General features: G+C 44.1%; 1 protein-coding gene across 1 annotated transcript; it reads left to right on the top strand.

The window, feature by feature from the left end:
* The first annotated feature begins 274 nt into the window (after nucleotides 1-274).
* DEFB1 (defensin beta 1) lies at nucleotides 275-13,775 on the top strand. Its single transcript, XM_014795415.2, has 2 exons — nucleotides 275-389; nucleotides 13,469-13,775. Exons 1-2 carry the CDS (start codon nucleotides 329-331, stop codon nucleotides 13,612-13,614), a joined length of 207 nt encoding a protein of 68 aa, XP_014650901.1. The 5' UTR covers nucleotides 275-328; the 3' UTR covers nucleotides 13,615-13,775.
* The last annotated feature ends 1,231 nt before the right edge of the window (nucleotides 13,776-15,006 follow it).

Here is a 15,006-nt window from a genome sequence, read left to right as displayed (position 1 = left end):
AACGGCCCAGCCTAGAAAACAAAACTGAGCGGGCAGGAGGCTCCAACTCCAGTTTTCCAGGCCCAGAGCTAAATCCAGCTACAGCCAGACAGAGAGAAGTGTGTGCACATGACTCGCAGACTACCCAGGGCAAATGACACGAGGGGTTATTTATTAAAATTTCACTCCATGGATTGCGACACCACCCTTCAGATCCATCTATGCGATTGTGCAATCTTCTAGCTCTATAAAGACGGTGACACTTCAGCCTCCGGAAGCCTCTGTCAGCTCAGCCTCCAAGGAGCCTCTCCTCCTTCTCCTGCCATCCCAGACCAGCCTGCCAGCCACCATGAGGGCTCCCTACTTGCTGCTGCTGACTTTCTGCCTCCTCTTCTCCCAAGTGTCCTCAGGTGAGCTTTGGGATGTGCTGGAACACTCTCTCCTGGGGTTATGAACTGGAGCTAACTGAGCTCTGAGGACAGCTGCCTCATGTGTCCTGAGGGTCCAGCAGTAGGAAAGCATCCCCAAGCTTGAGTGGCCTGCTGTGGGCAGGAGGAGGTGGGCAAGCCTCCTGAGCCTGGGGATCTGCACACCGGCCCCTGACCGGCTAGGAATGAGCCTGCAGACGCAGGCTGGTTTCCCTGGGTCCCCAGAGGCAGCCCAGCTGCCCAGCTGCTGGAGAGATGGACTTATGTCTCGGTCCCTGTCCACCCCTTAGGCTTCCAGGCCCTCTGAGCTTGGCAGGGATGTGGGGCCAGTCCCAGGCAGCTCCCAGCATCTCCCAGGCCCATCTTCATCTTGGGCATCTAGAAAGTATCATTTGTGGAAGAGGATCACATACTCCACCTGCAAGTTGGCCGCTCACTTTGAAAGGCCAGCTTCCTATCCAGGCGAGAGAGGTGCAAGCCACCAGCCCCATCCCACCCCAGGTCACTGGGTGGGGCCTTCTTGGTGCCCTGCTGCAAGCAGGCGCCGCCCGCCCCTCCCACGAGGCCAGCTCAGCCGGGGCCTTTGACTCACTTCGTAGGCAGGCAGTCAGGGATCCACAGGCCGTCTTTGACCTTCCTTGAGAAATCCCTTCATGTTCTCCAGGGTGGGAAATTTCCCCAGAGCATGTGAGGGGAGCTTTCTGTCAGCCCAGAAGATGCCAGCTCCTCTGGGTCAAAGCAGCTGTGTCCCTGATGTAAGAGAAGGTGGGACCCTGCAGGGGGAGTTGGGGAACACATTTCATCCCAGCTCTGTCACTCACCAAGTGGCTTTGAGCCAGTCACAATTCTGGGCCTCAGTTTCCTCATCTGTAAAATGAGTGGGTTGTGGCAGGTAACTCTCACAGCGTTAAAGCTCTGAAATTCTCTGAAAGATCCAATTGTACTTTTCTCCAGGCCATCCTTTTATTGCACAGATAAGCCTAATTTACTCCAATTATGCCTTACTTTCCCCATCTGAAAACCAGGTACAAAAGTATTCTAATGGTGAGTTTTAACGTTTCCAGTTAGAACCCTTTAGAGAGGTGGAGAAATCAATTTATTGAGTTGCACCCATGTTTTTTCAAAGGAATATTTCTGTTCTTTTCCATTCTATTCTACCAGTGCATGCCATGTAGTAAGTGTACACGCTGTTTTATTGTACTCTGATTTCAGCTGTGTGTGTGTGTGTGTGTGTGTGTGTGTACTGAATAGCAATGCAAAATTTCTTATGGCAGTTCAGTTCAAACTCAAAAATGTTTGAAAGCCACTACGTTAACATGAAGAGTTATTTTCAGTCTATTACCTCTAAATATGATTATGAGCATCTCACTCAAAGCACAGAAAACAAAAGTATCTCCAAGGAAATGCAGGAACAAATAAACTTAATCATTCATTAAAAAAATACTAGCTAACATGATTGAGCATTTAGTAAGTGCAGGATGAGCTCAGATACTCCCAGGCGAGGCTGCTCAACACTCTCCTTCCACAACACATAAATCCTGTCTGCTAAACCTCCCAGTCCATGGGTTCTCGGCATGGGGACCAGACACCTCAGGAAGGTGTTTCCCTGGCTGGCCACCAGAAGCTCATCTTCTAGGAGGAAACAGTAGTGCCAAGTCCCACCCCCAGGCTGAAACTGGGGAGGCTCTGAGCACACTGTGCAGGCCAAACACCACCTTTACGTTTCTGCCACTGTCCCAAGACATTCACATTTTGAAAGGGAGGAGCAATACTTAATACAACTATTCTCTGCTGGGATTTTGTGTGTTGTCTAGGCATTGCTATCTGGAGCGGGGAAGAAGAACTAACTCCTCAAATGTCTTGGGCATTAAAACATGCAGTTTTCATGGGTGGGCCCTGTGGCCTAGTGGTTAAGTTTGGCAAGCTCCGCTTCAGCAGCCCGGGTTCAGATCCCAGGCACGGACCTACACCACTTGTTGGTGGCCACGCCGTGGCAGCAACCCACATGCAAAAAAGAGGAAGATTGGCAACAGATGTTAGCTCAAGGGGAATCTTCCTCAGCAAAATAAAACAAAAAAATCATGTAGGTTTCCCTGGCCTGTGTCTCCTGGGCCCAGCTGCAGGCAGCTCTTATATATGCTCTGCTTTACCTTTTAGGCACTGGTTTGGGGGTGTTTCCTGTTATTGTTGTTGCATTGTCATTGCTGTGTGGTTCTTGTTGTCGCTGCCCCACTGCCCACAGACTGCACTGATTGCCCTTGTGATGAATAGATCCTAGTTTAGTGCAGCAAGGGAGCAGGGTGCTGCTCCTAGAAGGTGCTGCCCGGGTCGCAGCCTCACACGGTGACTCATCTTGGGCCCTCATGTGGGAAGAGTTCACTCCCTTTTCTGGAAGAGCCGTTAGAGCGCATCCGGTCTAACCTTGTCATTTCACACACGGGGAAATCAAGTTCCACATGAGCCTGGGTGAAAGAGAGTTTTGTAGTCACCTTAGTGGAAACTGTGACTTGACATTCTCTTTTAGCAATTTTCATCTCTATCAGAAAAAAAACTGGGTTGCCTACATTAGGCTCATACAAATCGCCTCTCTGTGAACACAGAATGATGTCCCAGTGACAAGGTGACTTAGGTCTCTGCATCAGCTGGACAAGAATCCAGCCCAAGTGCTTAGAGATCAAGATAGTCTGAGGCTGTTCATTCACTGATTTGGCAAATATTTAGCTAACAGCTTCTCTGTACAGGCATTGCCCTGGGAACAGGGGAAGAGCCAGGAAAACAAAGGCCTTAAGCTCAGGCCCACATATTCTAGAAGCCGAGCACGACGAGAAAACCTGATTAGATAATTAATTACCTATTTATAATTGTGTTGTGAAAGGCTATTAAGTACAGGGTGCTAAAGAACACGTGACAACGGGAGCTGACCTGGTCTTGAGGAGCCAGGAAGGCTTTCCTGGAGAAGCTCAGAAGTGAAGGAAAAATGAAAGCTGTTTTGGTGTTTATGGTATTTTCAAAAAATAATTTTTTTTCATTCCTTCTCAACATTCAAAAATCGGTATATGTCACATAAAATTTAGATTATTTCTCTTAAAAACACACAAAATGTGGCAACATTCCTACATGGCAACAGTGAGGTGTAGCTAGTTAGTGGCTGCTCCTCCAGACGGATGCTCGCTCCCACGTCACCACAGGCCCCACCACTCCCTACTGTCTCACTTCAGCCCACCTCACAGATTTATGTTATTGGCCTGGCTGCTGTGGGTATCTGAATTTGCAGCCCTGAATTAAAGTAACTAGTGAGAGGTGAGAGGGCAGGTGGGAGCAAGGACAAACCAGACAGAAAGGGCAGAATGTGTGAAAGCCCAGAGACAAAGAGAAATAAAAAGCAACAGCTCCCACTTAGAATTTAGCCCTCACAGTGCCCCTACAGGGAAGGAAGAATCATTATCCCCATTTTGTCGGTAAATAACTTGGCCAAAGTCACTAGACCAGTAACAGGCGGAGCAAGGACTCATACCCAGGCCATCAGCTCCACCGCCCAGCACTGCATGCCTCTGGAGGCACAGAGTCTGCCCCGGCGCTGAGAGGAGTCATGGGGATGGGGGGCCAAGTCAAGAGAGGCTTTATTCGGCAGGAAATGCACCTGGGTTTGGGTGAGCCCCTAAAGGTTTATAAACTGAGAGTGACAATCAGAGATTGCTTCTTTAAGAGGCTGCTCTGTTGCAGCATGGAGGCTGATCCGAGGACAGCAACGTGGTACCCAGGCCAGCGAGGATGTCCTTCCCATAAACAGAGCCATTTCTCTTACAGTGCACCCTTTCCCAGGTGATCAGCACTACGGTGGAACAAAATTAACCAAACCCCCTCACAGACCCGTCGGTCGTTCCTCAATATCCTTCTTTCCTTTCCCTCCGGGACACTGAATGCATTCCTGGGAGTCTGGACCTCAGTTTCCCCACCTTTAAAACGAGGGATTAGGCAAAATGACTCCCAACCCCAACATTCTGTGACCCTCAGTCTCCGCCCTGCCTGCCACACCTCAGTGTCTCGCTCTGTAATCCCCACCCCAACCTGCTCGCCCAAATTCCTTCCTCCTGTCTGACCTCTGGCGACAGCCAACAGGAATGTGCCTGCTACAGCCTCCGGATCCCATCCGGAAAAACATGCTCCCCAGTGCCTCAGACATTGGGCCCCTGCAGCCTCCGAGCCAGGCTTAACACAGGCAGCTGGTTAGTAAGGCACGGGAAATGGAGTGTCCCCAAAACACCCCATCTGTGGTTCTTGACAGCTGAAAAGAGCAGCTCCATGAATACTATCTCACTAAATGTCCCCAGCATCTCCATCATGTGGGGACCACTATTATCCTCATTTTATTGATTTTGTGTGTGTGTGTGTGTGTGTGTGTGTGTGTGTGTGTGTGAGGAAGATTAGTTCTGAACTAATATTTGTTGCCAATCCTCCTCTTTGCTGAGGAAGATTGGCCCTGGGCTAACATCCGTGCCCATCTTCCTCTACTTTATATGTGGGACACTTCCACAGCATGGCTTGTCAAGCAGTGTGTAGGTCCACACCCGGGATCTGAAACCACGTACCCTGGGCTGCCAAAGCAGAGCTTGTGAACTTAACCACTACACCACCAGGCCGGCCCCTAGGTGTTTTTTTTTTTGTAGTGAATCTCAGAGACATTGACTTTTCAAATACCCAGCCAGCAAATGACAAGGACTTGACTCCAGCCGTGACTCTAAATCCTATATTCTTTCCACACGCTTCCCAAAGACCTCTGGGTATGTCACCAGGCACAGGGATTCATCTCAAGAATAATCTAGACAGAAATTGAGTTAAAACTTTCATGAATTTAGTAAGAGGCATTGCTGATTATCAATGGCCTACATGAGTTTCTTGGTGAATGGAGACTTCATGGGTTGCTTGTCTGCAGAAGGCGGCTTTGGATCTTGGTTATATTCTGGTTTGGTTTGGAGTTTTATTATTTTTTTTCCAGGGGTGGCTTGTATGTTGGATTTCGTCCCCAGATAGCTTAAAAAGATCCATACAAATGAAATCCTCTTCAAACACGACCACACTCCTCAGTTGACAAGCAGCCTCTATTTCAATGCCGCCAAGGGGAAGGAACCCACTGTCTTATGGGCAGCCCTTCCCCTGGCGCACCTGCCCACCAGCCACCTTGTCCTGGACAGGGGAAGAGCCGTAGCTGACTTGCCAAGGCCCAGAGAGCTCCAATGAGCTAATTCCTCACCTATGACAAGTCTCAGGTGCTTCCCACTGCCCAGTTCATTGATGTATCACTGCAGGTGTGAGTCAAGTGTTGCAAACATCTGGATTGCATTCTCTGGCTCCCACATACCCGTATCTGTGTTTGCTCCTCACACATCTCAAATGGGTCGGTCACGTAACCCCTGCTCTGGCTGCTGACCTTTCTCCCAGCCTGTCCTCTTACTGCTGGTTCTGGGGTGCAGTCCTGGGCAAGAGAAGTGGGCACGGATCCCAGCAGCAGTAAAGTTTGAGCCCCATCTTCTCTAAAACCCTTGTCATTTTGGCAATTCACTCTCACCTCAGCCTGGTGGTCTTTTAGTACAAGAAATTTATATTTTAGTCCATGGCGCTCCAATTTTCCCTTTTGGCATCGTTCCAAAACTTCACTTGCGCTCTAATTGTAGAGTACAAACCAACCTTAGTGCCCACACTTCAGGGTAGAATGCCAGAGAGCAAGTCCTTTATCAACAGCCTGATGGCCACCCATCCATTCTCAGATTCTCTCCTCTCCCTGTCTCTCATTCTCTGGAAGGCTCCTTAAGAAATTTTATTTTCGTGGCTCTTTTATTTAAAATCCAAAAATCTCTCTCTGCGTATCCAACATATCTTCTTCTTTACAGTGTTTTTGTCTCTCTTTCTTGAACCACCACCATCTGATCCATGCAGTTTGTATTTGATCTCAGTAGCCTTGAAAGTGGTTGTCTGTTCCTCCTTTATGTGGATTTATTTTCTGAGTACTCTGCAACAATCCAGCCTCTCATATGCTCCCTGCCATAAACCATTCTCACCTCCCGCTCATTTTCTTCCGTTGGCACGTTATTTCCTAGTTAGTTTCCTGTTACTTAATCACAGTCGTCCTTCATTCAACATATTATTACACTTGATAGAAAAATAGTTGGTGTTTCAATTGTGCTTAGGCAAGATTACTGACAATCCAGCTGTAATTGACCTAATCAGTGTACAGTTGAAAGAGTCACTCTTTTCACTACAAGCGTGGAAACTGGCACAAACCTGTTTTCCCTACAGCCCTGCTCCCCCCTCCATCTTCTCTCCCTTCATTCTTACCTATAAATGAGTTTTCTCTTTTCTACATTCCTCTTGTTTGTGGCACTCCAGAGGCCACCAAGTGTTGTTCTGGATTATATCTCTCAGGCCAGCTTAGTGAGGACTAAGACAAGAGTAAGCCCCAAGTTCAAGGAAACAAACTTTCCCATTCTTGGGAAAGGGGAGGAGAAGAGTGGGGCTGCCATTTGTCCAAGGAGCTCGTGTGCAGGGAGTGGACAGAAACGGACTGACGCAGGGATGGGAGAGGATGCTGGAAGCTGCACATAGCGGAGAAGGTCCACAGAGCTAAGAATATGCAGAAGACCTTTCCAGAAGCAACTCTTGTTTTTTTACTTTTTTAATTGTAAAACATAACACACATCCAGAAAAGTACATAGAACATGAATGTACAATTTAATGAAGTATTATAAAGCAAGCACCACTGTAACCACAATGTAAGTCAAGACGTAGGACATGGCTGGCACCTAAGAAGCCATCTTCCAGCTTTCTCAGTCACAACTTCTTCCTTCCCCAAGGGTAATCATCACTTGACTTTTATGGTAATAACTTCCTGTATTTCTTATACTTTTACCACATTAACATTTATGCTGAATAATATAGCTTGGTTTGTGCATGCATTTCAATTGGCTAGAAACCAAGAGGTCATGGCATTGCTGCACCATAGGATACACTTCTGTTAAATTTTAGTAGACAACACTCAACTGTTCTCCAAAACTGTTTATACTAATTGACACTCCAACAATCAGTGAACAAGAGTTCCTGTTGCTCTATATCCATGCCAACACTTGATAATGTCAATTATTTTAAAATTTTAGCCATCTGTGAGTGTACTGGTATCTCATTGGCATTTTAATTTGCATTACTCTGATAAATAATAAGCTGAGCACCTTTGTATATAGTTACCGGCCACTTGGATATCTTTTGTGAAGTGTCTGTTTATCCATATTTTCTATCAGATTATCTGTCATTTCTTTATGATTTGTAGTAATTCTTTTATATGTTCTGCATACAAGCCCTTTGTAAGTAGTAAGCATTACAAATCTTCTACTTTGGTTTTTCACTCTCTTAATGAAAACTTTTCTTAGATGTTTTTCTCATTATTTTCGTGCTGTTAAATGTGTCGTATCTTTTCCTTTAGAGTTAGCGCTTTTTGCATCTTAAGAAATCTTTTCTTACCCCAAGCCGTGAAGAAAATCTTCAATACTGTCTTCTGAGAGCTTACTGTTTTTCCTTTTACATTTAGGCTCATAATCCATCTGACAATGGTTTTTAGTGTGTGTGTGGTATGAGGGAAGGGTAAAGTTTGTTTCCATGTGAATATCCAATTGTCCCAGAACCAACTACTCAGAAGACCATTTTTTCCCCACTGCTCTGCTGAGCCAATGCTGTTCTACATCAATTCTCCATCTATGCATGGTCCCTTTCTGTTCCATTTGTATATCTGTCTGCCCGTGTGTCTTCCCTACCCTGTCTCATTACAGCGGCTCTATAATTAGTCTTGAAATCCAGTAAAGCAAGTCCTCCTACCTTCTTCTCAAAGACTGTCTTGGCTATTTTTGGCCCTTTGAATTTCCACATAAATTTTAGAGTCGGCTTGTCAAGTTTCACTGAAAGAATCTCTTGGTATTTTCAGGGTATTGGGTTAAATCTGCAGATTGATTTGGGGAAAAATTAACATTTTAAAAATAATTAACCTTCCAATACGTAAACATACCATTTCCACTTAGTTAGGCCCTCTTTAACTTATCACAAAATATTGTATGCCTTATAGATAGAAGTATTGCACATATTTTCTTAGATTTATAACTAGGCATTCGATATTTTATGCTATTCTATGTGGTGTTTTTATTTTAATTTTATTTTTTATGTCAGTTGCTAATACACAGAAATCAAATTGATTATTTTTCTTTTTTTGTATATTGATCTCATATACAGCAAACCTGCTAAATTTGCTTGTTAAGTTCTTTTGGACTGTCTACATCTAATCATAATGTCTGCAAATAGTAAAAATTTTATTTCTTCCTTTCCAACCCTTATACCTTTTGTTTATTTTTTTCTTGTCTTACTCCTCTGGCTAGGACCTCAAGTACAATGTTGAATGAAAATGATGATAGCAGTTATCCTGGTCTTGTTGCCAATCTCAAATGTAGAGTTTTCAAAGTTTGACCATTAAGTGTACTGTTTGATACAGACTTCCATAGATATTCTTTATCAGATGCAGGAAGTTCCCTCCAGTTCTTTGATTGTTAAGAGTTTTTTTTTACCATGAATCAATGTTGAATTTTTTCAGATGTTTTTCTGACCCTATTGAGATGATCATATGATTTTTCTCCTTTATTGTAATAGGCATTGACTGATTTTCAAATGTTAAATGAAACCTTGAGTTTGTGAAATAAACTGAACCTGGTTTTATTCTGTTTACTGATATTTTATTTAGGATTCTTGCCTTTCTGCTGATCAGGGAAGCTGACCTGTCATTTTCCTTTCCTTTCCTTGCATTGCTGATCTTGTTAGCTGTTGGTATTGACACCATGTTGGCATCACACCATGAGTTGGTGAAGGTATCCCTTTTTCCATTCTGAAAAACAGTCTTTGTAGCGTAGATGCTATTTCTTATTTGTTTCTTGGTAGAATTTGCCGATAAAGCCATCTTGGCTTAGAGTTTTACTTATGGACTCAATTTTTTTGATAGTTGTGGAACTATTTAGGTTTTCTGTTCTTGTTTGTTTATTTTAGTAAGTTGCATTTTTCTAGGAATTTTTCTATCTCAACTAAATTTTCAAGTTTGTTCAAGTGAATATTCGATTTTTCTATATGAATATATGAATAGAAAACTATTTCTACTTTTCTATTTAAACTAAATATTCAAGTTTTTAAATTTATAATAACCTTAAATTTTTTTATATTGGTAGAATGTGCTGTCCTTGCTTTCATTCCTGTCTGCTCCCAAATCTTGACTCAGTTATTCTTTACTGTTAGTTCTCTGACACCTACAAGGTATGTGTTGGGGGGTGGGTGGGGTGCGGGGGAGGTGTACCAGCTGTTCTGGCTGCTCTAATTGGACTGCCTAGTCCACTATCATTGGACGCCAAACCTTTAGAGGCACTTAAATACCACAAATATTTGCAGGCCCTGTTCCAAGTTAAACATCCTTTCTTCTGTCAAGAAACATCGTATCTGTTAGGATAGACAGACATGTTTACGGTTAAATCTAACACAAAAGGAAAGATAAATGTAAAAACCAGGGTAAAACTAAGTGCTATGGGGCAGGTCACTAGACTCAAAGAAGCGTAGACCAGTCAAACAAGACCAGAGGTTCTCAAAGTGCCTTTCCAGACCAGCAGCTTCAGTATCACCTGGGAGATTATTAGAAATGCTAATTATCAGGGCCCAGCCCAGGTTCTGAATCAGAAATTCTGACAATGGGGCCCAGCACTTGTGGTTTAGCAAATCTTTCAGGTGATTTTGGTGTATCTAAAACTTAAAACCAGTGATCCAGCAGTTCTTAATCCTTTACTGCACATTGGATTCACCTGAGGAGTTTTTTTAACTACCCATATGTAGACTCCACCCCAGAATTATTAAATCAATAGATTTAAGAGTATCTCAGCTGATCTTAATGTGTATGCAGCATAGAGAACCACTGGTCTAGACCACGATTTCTCAACCTTGGCACTGTTGACACTTTGGGCCAGATAATTCCCTGTTATGAGGGCTGTTCTCTGTGTTGTAGGTATCCAGCAGCATCTCTGGCCTCTATTCACTAGATGCCTATAAAATACCCCCACCTGTGCCTCCACAGTTGTGACAACAAACAATGTCCCCAAACATTGCCAAATATCTAGTTACCAGACACCCACAGCTCTAGATCAGATGAGGTAGCTGCAACAGGGCTATGGATTAAATAAACAGATGTGGTCCTGTATTCACTCCCTCAATTGCCACAGTGGGGAAGGGGGAGGGAGGGAGTGAGAATAGAAACAGGGATGCTTTGCTGCTTTCTTAATCCAGAACTGTGCATTGCCTCCTCAAGTTTCATAACTAAGCAAATAGTAAAGAGACCATATTGTCTCCTTCTTCATCCCAAATTCTTGGTGTAGAATTCTCTTTAGCACCACTCAAAGACGACCTTTTCTAGCAAAGTTGTCTAAGAAGCCAACCTATCTTCCTGGGAGTTGATGTGGCAGAAGTACGGATTTTAGAACTAGGCAGAACATGGTTTGTTTGTTGTGGGATAATGGACAATTCGTTTAATCTTGCTAGACCTCAATTTACCTGTCTGTAAATTAGGAATAAGTGATGCATATTAGGAATAAGGAGGATTAAATGCAACCATAAATGTGCTAGTTCCCCCGCCCCCCCCCAAAGGAAAGATGATCAACCTTAGGATATTAGAAATGGATGAGATCACATAATCTGGTCTCCTCAATTTTAAATTTGAGAAGCTAGGACCCAGAAGGGTCGAGTGGTTTACCAAAAATCATATAGATTAGTTCTACAACACAGAATTTAACCAAAGTACCCTGACACTAAATTTGTTGCTATTTCTTTTGTGTCCTATAAGGTACTGGATCCTTGAAGCTAATGCTAGAAACTGGTTCTCATGAATTGTCATGACTCCATAATCCACCAACAGCAAGAAAAATAATGTGTATACCCTCATGATTTCAAAGAGCTTTTGAATTTATTAGCTAAACTGATCCTCCTAATAACAAATAATTACTTGGAGGGCATGCTGTTGGAGGGATTTGATCTTTTGGCAGGGGTTGGACTAGGTATATTTCCAGCACTGAAAGCCTTTGATGAAGGGAAACAAAAGCTGGAATTGGAGATTTGGAGAATCTAGTTGACCATGATCTTACTTGAGGATGACGTTGTGATGAGGGTCTTAAAACCTAGCGCAATCTTGGACAGCATCAATAGGAATCAACACAATGTACAGAAAGAATACAGGCTGGAGATCAGGAGACTATGATTTGTGTGCACAACTGCACAGTCTTGGCCCGAGTCACTTCTCTCGATGGTAGAACCAGAATGTCTCTCAATTCCCTTGCATCTCCATAGCAACACAGTCCAATAAAACATTCTGTGGTGATGGAAATGTTCTACATTTGCACGGTCCAAGGCAGTAACCACTAGTCACATATGGCTATTGAGCACTTGCACTGTGGCTAGGGTAATTTTGATTAATTTAAATGTAAATCATCACATGTAGCTAGTGGTTACCATATTGGACAAATTGCTCTACAGTGCATAAGACCAGAGAGAGGAAGCCTCTTTTGCTCTTGGTAGGAGGGACATATCTGAGGTACTTTGTATTTATTCCAGGCCTCCATAGGAAGTCTATTGATAAACCTGAACACATCCAGAGGTTTGAGAAGGGTCTAGAAACTAGGCATTGAGAAAAATGAGAAAAAAGGGACTTTTTAAAAAGTAGAATTACTAAGAATGGAGTTGCCCTCTGAAAGAGTGATTAGACAACTGCAAAAAGCAAAAAATTACCACTGGATGGAAGTTACAGAGAGGATAATTTCAATCAGTATGAAATCATCTCTCCAACAAGCAGAGATATGTGACATTAGAATGTATCATATCCTAGGGTGGTGAGGCCTATTGTATCAATCCGCTAGGGCTATCCTAACAAAATACCACAGTGTGGGTCACTTAGAAATTTACTTTCTCACAGTTCTGGAGGCTAGAAGTTCAAGATCAAGGTGTCAGCAGGTTTGGTTTTTTCTGAGGCCTCTCTCCTTGGCTTGCAGGTAGCCATTTTGTTATTGAGTCCTCATGTGGCTTTTCCTCTGTGTGTGAATTCCTCATGTCTCTTTGTGTGTCCAAATTTCCTCTTCTTATAAGGACACCAGTCACATTGGATTAGGGACCACTCATATGACCTCATTTAACCTTAATTACACCTTTAAAGGCCTCTCCCTCCAAATACAGTCACATTCTGAGGTAATAGGTGGTTAGGATTTCAATATATGAACGGGGGTGGGGGGTTACAATTCAGTCCATTACTCCTATCAGTGTAGGCGTACAAAACAATGGCTTGTTAGTCACTCATGAGGGATATCATAGGGCAGCTCTGTTCTCTACTGGATACAGTAGAAGACTAGTCTGGAGACTATCTAATTATGAGATTCTGTGATACTGGGAGAAAGGCAGAATAAATTCCACTGGAGAAAATGGTGAAAGCTTTATGGAGTAGCCATAATTTCAACCTGACATCAAAGGATAGTAGATTTCAACAGAAATCATGATAGGGGAGGTGGGCAAGCAGGGATTCCAGTCAGTGGGAATGGTATAACTCAAGAGCACAGGAACAAGGGAAGTTTAGGACCTACTCATGGAGTTAGAAGTAAGCTTCAGCATTACTGAAACAGAGCATGTGCCCTGAGGCAGAAGCATAAAGTGGTAGAATACTTATTTGGGGACTAAAGTGAATTTCCTGCACACCTTAAAGCTCTCTGGGCAGAAGGAAACCCCACTCGGAACCCTGCTGTTCATCCTTGGCTTTTGGTGGGCTGCAGCTGGCATAGACCTCAGCCTGAGTGAGCTCTTCAGATGCCTTATTTCACGAGCAGCCCCAAAGATCAACCGAGTGCAAAGTTCTTGGAAGAGAAAACTCTCTGAAGGGCTTTGCAGCGTTGCCAGGCATGCTGTCTCAAGTGTTCTGAAGTCGTGGCTGCAAGCCGTGAGTCTGAAGTGTTTTCTTTCCCTCATTACAGGTGTCAGCTATCTGACGGCTCTCGGCCACAGGTCTGACCACTACATCTGTGCCAGGAATGGTGGCACCTGTCACTACTCTTCGTGCCCTCTCTTCACCAAGATTGAAGGCACCTGTTACGGCGGGAAGGCCAAGTGCTGCCTCTGAGCTGGGAGCGATGGGAGAAAGAAGACAGAAGCCAAATGAAGTATTTGTAATCATTGTTTTAATAAAAGACAGCTTTTTTTGAAGTATACCTCCTTCAGACCAAAACGAACCTCGTGTCTCCTTTTGGAAGAGGTTAAGAAAGCACAAGGGTTAGAGGGGTGATGGGCCAGGCCACAAAGCCTGCTGCATCCAGGACTGGGAGGCGATGACCAGGGCTTGAGCAATGTCACCTCCACCTCATTTTATTACCACGCCAACATGTGAGCCATGCAGAGGGTCCACATGAGATCAAGAACACGTGACGGGGAGATGCAGCTTCAGGGCTTCCTTGGTCCTAGCAGAAGCTCACCCCAAAGTCAGTGGTCTCAGCAGCATGTTCGGTAAAATGGTCCATCAACAGAGCCCAGAACTGCTGCCTTTTCTCCTTTCTGGGCCTGGGGCAGTGAGTAGGTTAACCTTAGCATTTGAGAACCTCCATTATGACCATAAAACTACTCCTCTTAAGTTTCGCTCGCTAGGCCTGATATCTGGTTCCTAGACGACACTTTTTGACCTCACCACAATCACATCACCTAGGTAATGTATCACTTATGAAAGCATCTCTTATGACCACGCCTTCTGCATTTCATTCCTTCTGCACCATTTGGCCTGTAGACGTTGGTGGGGGAGAATGGGTCACCTTCCCTTTTTGCCAATAAATTTCTTACGACGCCTGATGACATATGCAGTTCTGCTGTCTCCTTAATCTGGTGACAGCAATTTCATATTCTATGTTGATAAATTATAATCACAAATGAAAATCAACCATTATAAAAACTTTTTTCCCCATCCCCCAGTGACAGATTTAGACATAACATCCCTCTTCTGTGAGAGAAGGGCAGAGAGAGAAAACGCTGGTTTATGTCATGGACGCTAAGCTCTGCTCAGTCATTCTCTGTAACATACACACAACATGTGACTTCAATGATAGTGCATCCAGGCCTCTCCCTTCCCCTGAAAAGCTTAGAAATAATTCAAGATGATTCTATTTTGAGAAGGAAGCTCAGGCATGCTATCAACTTCCATCTTCAAAATATTGAAGTCCTCCCTGGGAGCATTTCTCTGGATGTTATCTCATAGACTCCCAGACGATCCTTCCCACTTAGGACAGCCAATGTTTTGGTTACCCAAGACCCAATTCCTGAGGCAGAATAAAAACCACTTCTCTGTGTTTACATCACATTCTACAGTTTATGAGGTTGTGGTCATTTGGACTGCCCCGCCAAGAGCTCTTCAAGTGGCCAAAAGCATATTTTTATGGATCCCCAAGCACAACGAGGAAACCGACTATCCCAGGAAGATGGTATGCCATCAACAATACTGCGACCAGAAACAACAGGCTCAGAGCCGGAA

The sequence above is a fragment of the Ceratotherium simum genome, chromosome 28, assembly GCF_057802395.1.
Source record: "Ceratotherium simum simum isolate JZ-2026a chromosome 28, ASM5780239v1, whole genome shotgun sequence".
Lineage (NCBI taxonomy): Eukaryota > Metazoa > Chordata > Mammalia > Perissodactyla > Rhinocerotidae > Ceratotherium > Ceratotherium simum.
Note: the sequence above shows the minus strand (reverse complement) of the source record. Positions and strands in the feature narration are given on the sequence as shown.